Source organism: Nymphalis io, chromosome 20 (genome assembly GCF_905147045.1).
Source record: "Nymphalis io chromosome 20, ilAglIoxx1.1, whole genome shotgun sequence".
Taxonomy (NCBI): Eukaryota; Metazoa; Arthropoda; class Insecta; order Lepidoptera; family Nymphalidae; genus Nymphalis; species Nymphalis io.
In genome coordinates this window covers 9,270,420-9,283,799 of record NC_065907.1, presented here as the reverse complement: position 1 = coordinate 9,283,799, position 13,380 = coordinate 9,270,420, and the positions used below count along the sequence as shown (strand labels likewise).

General features: G+C 32.1%; 1 protein-coding gene across 1 annotated transcript in view; it reads right to left on the bottom strand.

The window, feature by feature from the left end:
* Nucleotides 1-971: 971 nt before the first annotated feature.
* LOC126776414 (uncharacterized) overlaps nt 972-13,380 on the bottom strand; it is a 129,978-nt gene continuing 117,569 nt past the window's right edge. The window contains exon 3 of the mRNA XM_050498922.1: nt 972-2,149. Within this exon, the coding sequence (XP_050354879.1) occupies nt 2,000-2,149 (150 nt within the window). The 3' untranslated portion in view covers nt 972-1,999. The remainder of the gene's footprint in view (nt 2,150-13,380) is intronic.

Genomic DNA, 13,380 nt, shown 5'->3' with positions numbered 1-13,380 from the left:
AAGCACACGAGAGGTTTTAAGAGATCATTAGGAAAACTTCATTTTTTTTTCTTCTTCTATTTAATTGTCTCCTTAAATAAATACATATCACATTTGAACACATCCTTCTGTCTATTTTGTTTTACCTTAAAATAAAAATTAAATAAAATCTAATTTTATATGAAATTAATATTTGTTCCCAAATGTATTTGATCCCATTTCATTGAAAAAGAAATTGCTTTAATATCTGTTTCATTTATTAATAAATATTTTTTTGTTATTGAAATTATTGAATGTTGATATAACACAACGATATTATATCGAATTAAAATTTAATATATTTTCTGCATTTGTTTCAAATGATATATAAGCTATTAAATTCCTTTATAACATTTTTTTTATTTAATCAGTAATAATAATTATCGTGTCGACGTCAAATAAATTTAACTAATTTCAAAAATAATTTTAACTATTTTTTATTTAATTACTTGCTGTTAATTTAATGTATTTTAGTTTTATTTATATTGAAAATTCATCATTGGCTTGGTAAAAGTTCATCATTTTAACCACGAGTAAGGACATTTCAAAACAAAAATTAAAATATACAACTATATATTATGTTATGTATTACTGAGTATATCTTACTAATAAAAACCGTGATTGAATATCGAGTTGAAATTGATTTTCGAACTCTAATACAAATCAAGTCGCTAGCTTTAACTATCTTTATACAATTATATCAAAATAACTTAAAATACAAAGGCATATTCATTTATATACTTGCCCATAAATTATAAATCTATTTTTGAAAATAAATATTTTTTAATTCATTTTCATTTTTAGAAAATATAAATCGAATAATAATAAAAATAAAAATCGTATGATACAAATACAATTGGATTAAAATTTTACTGTTATCATAATTTTATTATAAAATACAAAATTTAGAATATAATATATTTCGTATAAACGCTATTGAAAGTTATCTTAAAGCAAACTTAGTTTTGTTAATTAATAAGACCAATCTTGACAAAAAATAATTTATTATTAAGCATTTATCAAAATCGGTTTATCGTATAAGCTAAAATATTATAAAAATAAACATTTTATTACAAATATAATGAGATCAAACGATGACAATTTTAGGCTGCTCTCTTTGGAACAATTTATTGTGAAATAGACTCTTTGCAGATAGATTGAAGGTCTATTTTCGATCTAACTTCTGGTCCGTATTCATTTTTTTTTGTATACGTTTTAACCTCTGTATAATGTTTCGTGTAAACGATTTAAGCTACAAACACCTACTTTTATTTAACAAGATACTAAATTGATATTTTTCAATAATATACACTCATAGCGGAATGTCAATTGACTTTTTTTTTTACAATTCATGACGAACCTACGTCAAAAAATCTACAATTTGATTAATATAATTTTGTGCGTTGATTATTTCAGTTCAATTATTTTATTTATATACACAGTAAAAAATCAGATTATATAACTTTTTGTTATCGAATACAATTATATTATAAAGTATCAAAGGTATATTACAGAATTACGGGACTTCATTAAATTAAAAAATGTTAATGCATTTTTATTCATTTTCGGATATCAAATAAAAATGTTTCGTTTACATTTTCATAAAATAATGAATGTGAAATTCATCAACAATTAATTCAACGATTTTATAATTTCCATAATCAGTCTACTGAAAGTAAATTTATATACACGCGTAAATTTACAATATAGTGTACAGCGCAGTCTTACACTAAATATATTGCTGTTACATATCAAAAACTACAATTAAAACTAATTGTATAAATCATTTTCATTTTGAAAATGAAATCGAATTCCGTTTTCGTTTTAATAAAAGATTTTCATTTTGAAAATTGAAAAAAAAAGGACAATAAATTTAGAAAAAATGGCGTATTTTAGAATATATCTCATAACAAAATTTATCAAAATACTCTGGCACGAGTTCGTGTTTTAACAAACCAAGCGTTTTCTTTTTTTTAATATTTCATCGTTTGTTACTGAAAAGCTTCCAGCCAAGCATAAATAAAACAGCCGTGCAAATAGAACCTGATAGCTTGTCAGGTAGAATTGAAAATATTGAACTCTCTGATGATGTAGTCTCCTTTTCGGTCAACCCTGGAGTGGCAGCATCAGTCTGTAACAGGGAAAAAGGAATATTATATTATATTATAATAATATTTCAAAAAATGATCCCTGGAAACTGAATACATTTCTTTACTTATTTATAGCAATATATATAGTTATTTTAAGGCATCTTAAAGATGATTTCATTCTGACCTAATTCAGTTATGTCGGCTATTCTCAAGGGAAACCAGCCAACCGCGCTAAGCATACTTGTATTACATTGCAAAAATCCGCAACAACATGTGCCATCCCTGTCTTATTTTATACAATCGGAAGGCGATACAAACGGGCCACGTGATGGTAAATGGGTACCAACGTCTACAGACATTGACGCTGTAAGAAATATTAATCAAACCAAATCCTTACATCGTCAATAGGAAATAAAATGTAATGTCCATCGTGCTTGTAGTTACGCTGGCTCACTCACCCTTCAAACCGGAACGGAACAATACTAAGAATTACTATGTGTCGATAGAATATGATATGAATGGGTGGTATCAACCCAGACGAGCTTGTTCAAAGCCCTATCTCAAAGTATAATGCAGTATCCGTGATCTAGTAGGCTAATCCGATACGACCGGAAACAGTCCAGACGTAGAATTTACGGCTTAACGTCACTGTGGAATCTTTAATTATGAACTACAACAATAACAGCCTCTAAATGTCCCACTGCTGCGCTAAGACCTTTTCTCCCTTTTTGAGGAGAAGGTTTGGAGCTTATTCCACCTCGCTGCTCTAATGCAACCCGCATACATAGGTGGAATACATATGTGGCTAAATTTCAATGAAATTAGACACATGCAGGTTTCCTCACGATTTTATCCTTCAGCGCCAAGCACGTGATGAATTATAAACACAAATTAAGCACATGAATTTTCAGTGGTGTTTGCCCGGGTTTGAACTCACGATCATCGGTTAAGATTCACACATAGACCATTACACATTCACTAGACCATCTCAGCTTCCAATTATGATCAATAGTTGACAACTGCAACCCAGCTTTTAATAAATGCGAAAGTAGCTCTGTTTAATTGTTATGCTTTCACGCCTAAACCACTGAACCGATTTTGATTAAATTTGGTACGAAGCCAGCTTGAACATAGGTTACTTTTTATACCTATCACCCCTCACCGTAACACGCGGGTGGAGCTTACATATATTTATTAGTGTGTATATGTCTGTATGTAAGTTTATGGCTACACCGCCTATCAGGTAGGTTATACATATATATAAATTAATCTCTCTGTGATTGTGTAACCCGGAAGAAAAAATATTATTATGGCCTTAGATCACCATGCACAACTTTACATTTTTTTAGTCCTAACTCTTTTTATGTATTAATGGTGCAATAAAGTCACAACATCAACCAAACATTAAACCGGCAATAGATAAAAAAAATTGAATCGAAATCGCGAACCTGAAACTTTAACCACTGAGCCAGATGGTAAAAAATCTTTGTATAACTTAAAACAGTTGTAAAGCGAATGCTAATTCAAGCTATAAAGTAAAACAAAATAAACGAATACTCATAATGTAATTGCAACGCAACTCGCTATGAGAACAATAAACTTAGCGAGTCCATAAAGTTTGTGAACACTGAAAGCTATAAGAGAAATTCTAACTAAAATGCTTTACTTGGAAGCACTTTTTATAGATATTAATAAAACAATGCCCTCATAAAGTTTAGTATGTGAGTTTCAGCGCGACTATTTACAATCAACGACACAGATGCGACTTATCGTTGAATCACTGACTCTGATAGTACAATTTATATTAGTTTCGTATGTATGTAAATAAAAACCCTAGAGTAAGATAATACTGCAAACAAATTGTGTACATATTACATACACATACTTTAGGGTGTGTAAATAAATTATTATTATTAAAAAAATAATATTATTATTATTAATCTTCAGAATTCATATAATATCGCAAACTCAGTAGGGCTTTTCTATAATAACAAACTCGAAACTCACCGCAGAAAACGGTCTTGTAATGTCAAAAAGCGGTATGCGACATTGACCATTATAATCATAAAATTTAAAGAATATATGCATCAAAATTTGTTGTCAACATTTTACGGGTGAGTAATGAAGATTACTGGTGGTAGGGCTTTGTGCAAGCTCGTCTGGGTAGGTACCACCCACTCATCAGATATTCTACGCAAAACAGCAGTACTTGGTATTGTTGTGTTCCGGTTTGAAGGGTGAGTGAGCCAGTGTAATTACAGGCACAAGGGATATAACATCTTAGTTCCCGAGGTTGGTAGCGCAATGGTGATGTAAGCGATGGTTAACATTTCTTACAATGCCAATGTCTATGGGCGTTGGTGACCACTTACCCATATGGCCCATATGCTCGTCCGCCTTCCTTTTCTATAAAAATGTAATTTATTACGGAATAACAATACAGCAATATAATAATTGCAATTAAACTATTTTATACATATATATGAAATGTTCATTCCAATTTAATATTTTTTATTATATATTTATTGGATTTTATAAATAACTATAATGGTAAATCTCTTCTCAATAATATTTTAAAAAATAAATTAAAAATATATTTATCTGCTATCTGTAGTATAAGCCGAGATGGCCTAGTGGTTAGAACGCTTGAATCTTAACCGATGATTGTGGGGTCAAACCCGGGCAAGCACCACTGAATTTTCATGTGCTTAATTTGTGTTTATAATTCATCTCGTGCTTGACGGTGAAGGAAAACATCGTGAGGAAACCTGCATGTGTCTAATTTCATTGAAATTCTGCTACATGTGTATTCTACCAACCCGCATTGGAGCAGTGTGGTGGAATAAGCTTCAAGCCTTCTCCACAAAAGGGAGAGGAGGCCTTAGCCCGGAAGTGGGACATTTAAGCTGTTACTGTACTGTATATATAATCTCTTCTCGATTTTGATAAATAAATTAAAAATATATTTATCTGCTATCTGTAGTATATTGATAATATTAAAGTATATTGTATGTTTTTATGTATTAATGTATGTGTAAATCATATTTGCATCGTTGTGTAGTTATTAATATGTAACACACACATTATTAGTTATCATAACCCAAAGGTTGTCTGGAAGAAATCATCGTCTTTTATAACGCATATAATTTTTAATTCACAATATGTGAATATATAATAAAAAATAAACAAATAAAAACCTTTAAACGACGTAACGACACGTACACGATATAATATCGTATCTTATAAAGAAAAGGTAATTCAAGTGATTGATCTTCTGTTTTATTGTAAGGATAATTTGAATTGTATTTTTATTATGGGGGAAATAACGCGTCTTATATTGAGAGTTTCGATATCCTACTAATAGGTAAATACGTATGTGATATCACGTTTGCTTTGTGTTATTTGAGCTGAGTGAGATTCGAAGTGAGTTATTTCAGAATAAAGTTGTTTTCATGTTACGCGATAAAGGATGGTTAGTTGAATGTTCTACAATTTACACTTATTGTAAGTCCGATTTTCATTCGCTTTTTCGTTGAACTTACATTAAAGAAACAGGAGAATATTTTTTTTATATAAAATAAGATGGCGTACGGGTAAATGGATCACGAGGGGACCAATTCTACTTACAAATTGTCACTTTATCCCAATCGAATCGAAGCGTGATCGTTGCCGTTTACCCGTTTTGCTATTCTTTAATTTAATTATCCATTATTGGCATAAATTTAAACAATTACGTTTGGTTTTGACATAACGTATATGTTAACAAATTATCGGTTCGGTTCCGATTCGATTAAATCTAGATTATTCAATGTTGGATCGTAATTGAATGGGGAACGTGTGGTATGATATAGATTACTAGAATTCGGCCTCTGATGGACATTGGCGTTATATAAAATATTAAGCATTGCTTATATTATCAATGCGCAACCAACTTTGGGACTAACATATTATTTCCTTTGCTTTTTTTTACACTTAACGGGCAAGCGTTTGACCGTTGACTTGTCTGATCTTAAGCATCGACACGGTCTAGGATGTAGCACGCTTGCCTAGAAGAAACCTGTTCACTCTGGATTTGAAGACACCAGCGTTGTATCTTTTAGGAAATACGGACTCAGGCAAACCTCTTAGAGACGTTTTACAATAAGGATTTATAATGACTTTGTTAATAAGATATATAACCATTAAATTGATTTTATTTAATGATCCTATGTGTTTTATCTGGTGGTAAAAGTAGTAGTAGTAAGTACTGAGTTTTTCGTCGGTTCTTCTCAGTTTAATCTACTAGTCAAACCGGTGGTTAATCTTGTAAAATTATTTTAACTGTGGTTGTAAGAGCCTACTTGAATAAAGTAAAAAAGTGTACTTATTAGCAAAGCTGAATGGTTTATAATAAGCGTAAATAATATCATTGCGTTTTCCACATTCAAGAATTCCACAGTTTCGCAGTGCGAATAATGAATGTGGATTCAAAGCGCTTCGTACAACTTCGTTGCTTAACAGAATTTCGTCAATACTTAAATTCTCTATTAACCAACAAAAAGTAGATCATGAAAACATTTACAGCTCAGCAGGTCGGTTAACAGTTAATCTTTAATATCAACACTATAACCCAAAGGCTTTAATAAAACGAGTTACACACTATTACATCGTGTCTCGTAAAACCGTACTTTGTGGATTCATTAACGATTCTAATTTATAATGTTGTCTTTACGATTTCAGTTGCGAAAACAATCATTCGAAATTCGAAATTTGAAAATCGTGTTGCCACTTTATCGACATTTAGTTTGAAATTATTTAATTTACGATATTTTAAATTGGCTTCGATTTGGAACACATTATCGCCAACCCATTTCATAACTTGAAATGTTGAAGGCTGATACGCTATTCTGTTACGTGTTTACTTGTAATGTTATAATTATTTGCTGCTTGCTGGTTACAATGTTATCTTTACAATCTCGGTTGCGAAAACAATCATTCGAAATTTGAAAATCATATTGGAACGAAATTGACGTTTAGTTTACTACATTCAGTCAACTTGTAGGACACTAAAGCTACCAGCCCACATATGGGCACAGATAAGACATGCATGTGCGTTTCAATTTAGAATATAATCACATTAGGTTGTCATTCGATGTGTTTGTGTAAACTAAACCGTTCGCAGTAATTGATGACCAATGACCGATGGCTCAATCACCAAATATTGATTAGTTTTCGAATTTCAAACCTTATTTATAAGAAATAGATGATAAAAAATATTTTTTTTTTTTAAATACAAACACAACAATACTAAGCACTGCTGTTTTGCGGTAGAATATCTGATGAGAGGGTGGTACCTATCCAGACGAGCTTGCACAAAGCTCTAGCACCAGTAAAAATAAAATTTTATGAATAAAGCTTTAATGTTTAGTTACAAGCAAAGCGGCTAATAGCTAGCTAAACTCAAATTCATTAAACCAATAATCTCGTTACTTCAATAAAGATATTAACGACAGATGTCAACAAATGCGTAATCAATTCATAGGGATTACAAACCGCAGGTACAAAGCAAAGCGCCCTACTCGAAATTAGAAAAAAAAATCCTCTTAAAATATTATTCTTAACGTTCAACGGTGATCTGTATAATTTTATTATACCTAATTTTGTTCAAACAAATTGAATGCGCTACCGATAAATTGCTCTTTGCGATTGGGGGAACGAGATGATAATGTACAATGTTAATGCAACAGAGCGAGACGGACATATCATCTAGCATCAATCCCAATTTGCATACATTTTAAGAAGTAAATAAAAAACCTAAATTAGAATCTCAGAAACAGTTCCTCTGATATGCCCTACGAGTTTTTTGTAACCAATTTTAAACCCAATCTTAATAGAGATAAAATGCAAATTTAATTGACAATTTGTGATTTTCTTAACGCTATAGGAAATTGAGTCCTCATTCCATTGCATAAGATTATATCTTGTTTAACGTATCATATAATAAGATAAAACAAATGAATCAGAAAGATAATTGTATTTGCAAAACTATCTAATATATTTATAAATTACAAATGTTATATTGAATAACATTTTTGTCAAAGGGTTTGATGTTTTAAGTCAATAAATGCGTTCATTACTAACAAAGTATGCAAACGAATAAAAAAAAATCCATTTTTTGTTAAAGAAAATAAGACATTTTATGAAGAAAACGGACACACACTAATGTGTTTGAATCATGCTCACATGCATAACGTAAACATTGGCATTATTTTTTCAGCGAAATTATATTAATAATATATTAAAAGGAATTTTTTTAAATAAATTGAAATTTTAAAATTCTATTCCAATTTATTGAAATTCGAACACAAACAACAATCGCATCGCAAATCCAACGAGGCGAGCAAGCGTAATAATAAAGCGAACACAAAAAAATACCTTTGAAGTGAACAAAAGGACTCACGACAAATCGGTTCAAAGAGATTGGGGCGGATAATTTTCACTCGATACCGATCCTGCTACTTTAAAAAACCTAAGCGCTACAATGTAATTTCATCCTTACATTACTATAATAAAGTTCAAATTTACTTTTGAAATGCCATTTCGATCCGACAGGTTATTTACAGTGTCACGGTAAGAAAAGAGGTTTTATGAAAGGAGTCGCGAAATGAGTTTTATTTAATTTTGCAATACTTTTTTCCGCTTTGCTGCCAAATTATGTTTGCATACAGACGTGATTGGTAAAGGAATATTAATTTTAAGAGTCAAATGTTTGATAAAATATTAGATTAAATCCATAGCTATACATTTTCCTTGTGATAAATTATATATTTATATTATTTCTTAATAATATTTATATATTTAACGAATTTCACCAAAGGGAATAGTTTTGAACCTATTCCACTACGCTGTTCAAAAGCGGATCGGTGGATACACATTTTAAAAAGCCAAATATATATTTTAATTCATTCTAAATTAAAAGAAAATTCAATTTAGTTAACTTAAATATAACTAAAATGAAAACTAAACATAGTGATGTTAACATATCATGTCGATAATAATATTATGACTATTCCTTAAAGATCGTAGCCGTCTGAACTGAGATATTTAAGAAACGAATTTTACAATGTTGCCAATAAACTTAATAAAGTTATTTAATTTATTCACTAATAATACTTTTTATGTAAGTTATAGACGAAACAAAGACTGGTTTAAAAATAATATTAATAAATAAAATTGTAATAATATTTTTAATACTAATTTTATTATGATACATTTAATTCAGTTTTTAATTTATCTAAACATATTCTTAAGCCGAGATGGTATAGTAAGCCGAGATGGCCTAGTGGTTAGAACGCGTGAATCATAATCGATGATCGTAGGTTCAAGCCCGGGCAAGGAGCAATGAATTTTCATGTGTTGACGGTGAAGCAAAACATCGTGAGAAAACCTGCACGTGTCTAATTTTATTGAAATTATGCCACATGTGTATTCTACCAATCCGCATAGCGTGGTGGAATAAGCTCCAAGCTTTCTTCTCAAAAGGCAGAGGAGGCCTTAGGCCAGCAGTGGGACATTAACAGGCTGTTACTGATCATATTGTGCTATTTATTTACTTTTTTAACTTTAAAATAAATTGCCATTTTTTTCTATTTATTACTTATAGTTCAAATAAAATGTATTAATAATGATTAAAAATTATTATAATATTATAAATTCGTTATACAACAGTGTATTGTTTATATATCAAAAGACCCGTTACATTGATGTTTGATTTCACAATAAATTGAGCTGGCGACTTAAAGATTTTATCTGAAGTTTTACCGTTTGCGCTATGAATTCTATATAAATCGTAGAAATACTTAAATCGTTTTATAGATAACTTTATAGATAGATTTAGTAACAAAAGATACATTTATGATATTAAACATTTTATAATGCAATTTCGTTTTTATAAATATTGATTATATTTTTCACGAGATTAAAGTGGAGATGGGCTGGACACTTGGCCAGACGAGAAGACGGAAGGTGGACTAAAGTCGTCACGGAGTTGTGGCCTAGAGAAGCAAAAAGGCCAGTGGGCAGCACCCGCCCGATGGTCAGACGATTTTAGGAAGATGGCGGGTGCTCAATGGATGCGACTAGCACAGGACCGGGAGACCTGGCGCGCCTGTGAGGAGACCTATGTCCAGCAGTAGATTAATGTGGGCTGAATATGATGATGATTATATTTTTAATATCGTAAAATTATTTTGTCTTTATTATGAATACTATATTATGTAGACCTTAGCTAAAGAACGCGAATTAAAATCCGTAGATCGTAGCAGAGTTAAATTAATCTAATTAAAATTTACTTAATCTTTTTTTTGGTATGTGCTTAATTTGGTGCTCAATTTAAAACGCGTTCAAGCTATCAACCGGTAGTAGCTGTTTCACTCCAGAGATACCGTCAGCAGCTCATAGTGACCCATTCTAACCAATGAGTAAGTATAAATGGTTGACTTTTTAGATTTTACCAATCAACTTCTCTTGTCGTTGTATAAAGCGCCACTTGGCGTATAAATATCACATAAAATAATTTTATAATTAAATTGGTTAGATATAATTGAGCCTTGGATATTGCTTGTCTTTGTGAGATTAATTAATTACGTTTATTGCTTACAGTAAAATATTTATTGTAACTATCAAACACCTTTGCCGTTATACGATAATGAGTGGGTAGGTACGAGTATATTTGTTAAATTATTTCTACTAATCCATCCAATCACTGATAACAGTTTATTTTTTTCTTAAAATTTGTCTTGGCTTTAAGTAACAACCTGTATACGTCCCACAGCTGGGCTAAAGCCTCATCCACTCTTGAGTGGAAGGATTGGAGCATATTCACCACGTTGTTCCAATGCGAGTTGGAGGATCATACGTAACAATTTTTTTAACCGACATATTCAGGTTTTCTCAAGATTTTCTAGACCGCCGAGCACGAGATGAATTTTAAATACAAAATTCAGTGGTGCTTGCGCGGCTTGAACCTGCAGCCTACGGTTAAGAATAAACATGTCTAACCATAGCCATTTCGGCTTGTCTTTGGATATTCATTATTGTTTTTTTTTCTTTCCAAGAAATGACATTAATAGCCTTTGACTTAACAATACCGTCATCACATGGAATATCTGAACAGCAATCTTGTAACAGTGTCGTTAAAAACCGCGTGGGTAACAAATAATAATCTCAAAAGGCAACGAGCATTGATGCTCTACATTGACGTTTACGATCGAACAAATAAATTAAATACGCTCATAAAAAGTATCGAGTCGTATCGACGCGTGTCGCATCACTATAAATAAATGTCTGGCATAAACGCGTCATAATAAAAAGTTGAGTTATTCTTTTTTCATACTTTTTTTTTGCGAATGTGTGTAGTTTTTTTTTATACAGATTATTTATGGTCAAATCGTAAGGATTTTGGCTAATCGCTCGCTAGTAATAAACTCTGATACCATTCATCGTAAACGTATTGTCGTAAACTGTTTATAGATTGGAATATATTTTCTGTTATGATCAGATTTTAGTGCCCAACGTCGGTGACTGCGACCCCCGAAGGTCTAAAAAACTATAGGCCTTTTATTGACCTTACAATGTAATAGATTCGGAAACATTACATTATATTGATGAATATATAAAATAATATGAATATAAAATTTTAATTTATTTGGAGTGGTTTTTTGTGTGTATGTCTGGGTATGTGCAAATATTCTAGCGCTAAACACCAATAAATAGTATTGTTGTGTTCCGGTTTGGTGGCGGATCGGCGATCTAAGGAATGGGTAATATTTCTTACAGCGCCAATGTCTATGGGTGGTTGTAATCATTTACAATCAAACAGGGGCACGTGCCCGCCCGATTCTTTATATAAAAAAAAACTATCCTCCTCTTCAATCATAGGCGGATTTAAAAAATAAAAACCTACTATTTTCAGATGTTTTTTACATAATTATCTCGATTATCATCATCATCATATTCAGCCCACATTAATCCACTGCTGGAAATAGGTCTCCTCACAGGCGCGCCAGGTTCCCGGTCCTGTGCTAGTCGCATCCATTGAGCACCCGCCATTTTCCTAAAATAGTCTGACCATCGGGCGGGTGCTGCCCACTGGCCTTTTTGCTTCTCTAAGCCACCACTCCGTGACGACTTTAGTCCACCTTCCGTCTCTATTATTATATTTATATCTCGATAACATAATTAAACTTAAATACGGAATATATAACACCTACTTTCTGCTAATAAGTAGAATGACATTAAACCATTAAGATCTTTTCCGCATATACAATATCAAAGAGAATACATGTGTACTATATATATAGGCCTCTGCATCTTTGACAGATGATTTAAGCAAGCCACTCTCCGTGTTGTTTTCCACCTGCAAGACAGGTGAGCGAAGTGTCCTCTCCGTGGATGCTGCTACGCCTGGGCAGGCGACTTTATGGCAACACGGGCTTGCCCAGTACCCATGCCACCCTCTCCTCCTCCCCAGCAGGATCCGCAGGAATGACGAGTCCATACGTGTGGTGCTGGTTTGGCCGCAGGTGACTGGCTTACGCCTAAACGGAGGCACCGCTCCGGGTTTAATATTAGTTTTCCTTCTTCTTTGGCGGGACGCTGGGATAATTTTGGGAAACAACGTATCAAGGAGAGGGGTGAGGATACTGTGATCACGGAAGATACAGGAATGTGACACTAGTAACAAGAGCAGTCCGGGGTCGCGTACCCGTAGTGATTCCAACCAGCTATCGGACAGATAACTGGTAGATCCACCCTCTGGACAAATGTGTACTATACTTCATATTATAACATTCGATGAAAGTTCAAAGGAAACGAACTATATAATAACCGGTAAATATTAATATAAATATAATTTTATTAGATAGTTAAAAGTTCAATTAGCACTAAATACTCATAATCGATACTTTATCACTTAATATGGTAATAAAAATAAAACTTATTTTCATTATACTGCATCATTAACATGCGCACGCGCTGTGCGTTAAATGCGAAATGAAATTATTTTTCTGAAATGACGTTGAGATGTTTTCAAGGGGTTTTATGATGTCATTTATTTTTGGAGTTCCTTTGAATAATTGTTTTATTTATAATTATGATTAAATATGTGTTAAACTTATGTCCTGTTATTGATATATATAATGACTGCCTCGTTGGTCTAGTAAGGTCACAGATGGGATCGGTCCTGGTTTCAAATTCCAGTCAGGTTAATAGAAAGTTATTGAGTTTTTCTATA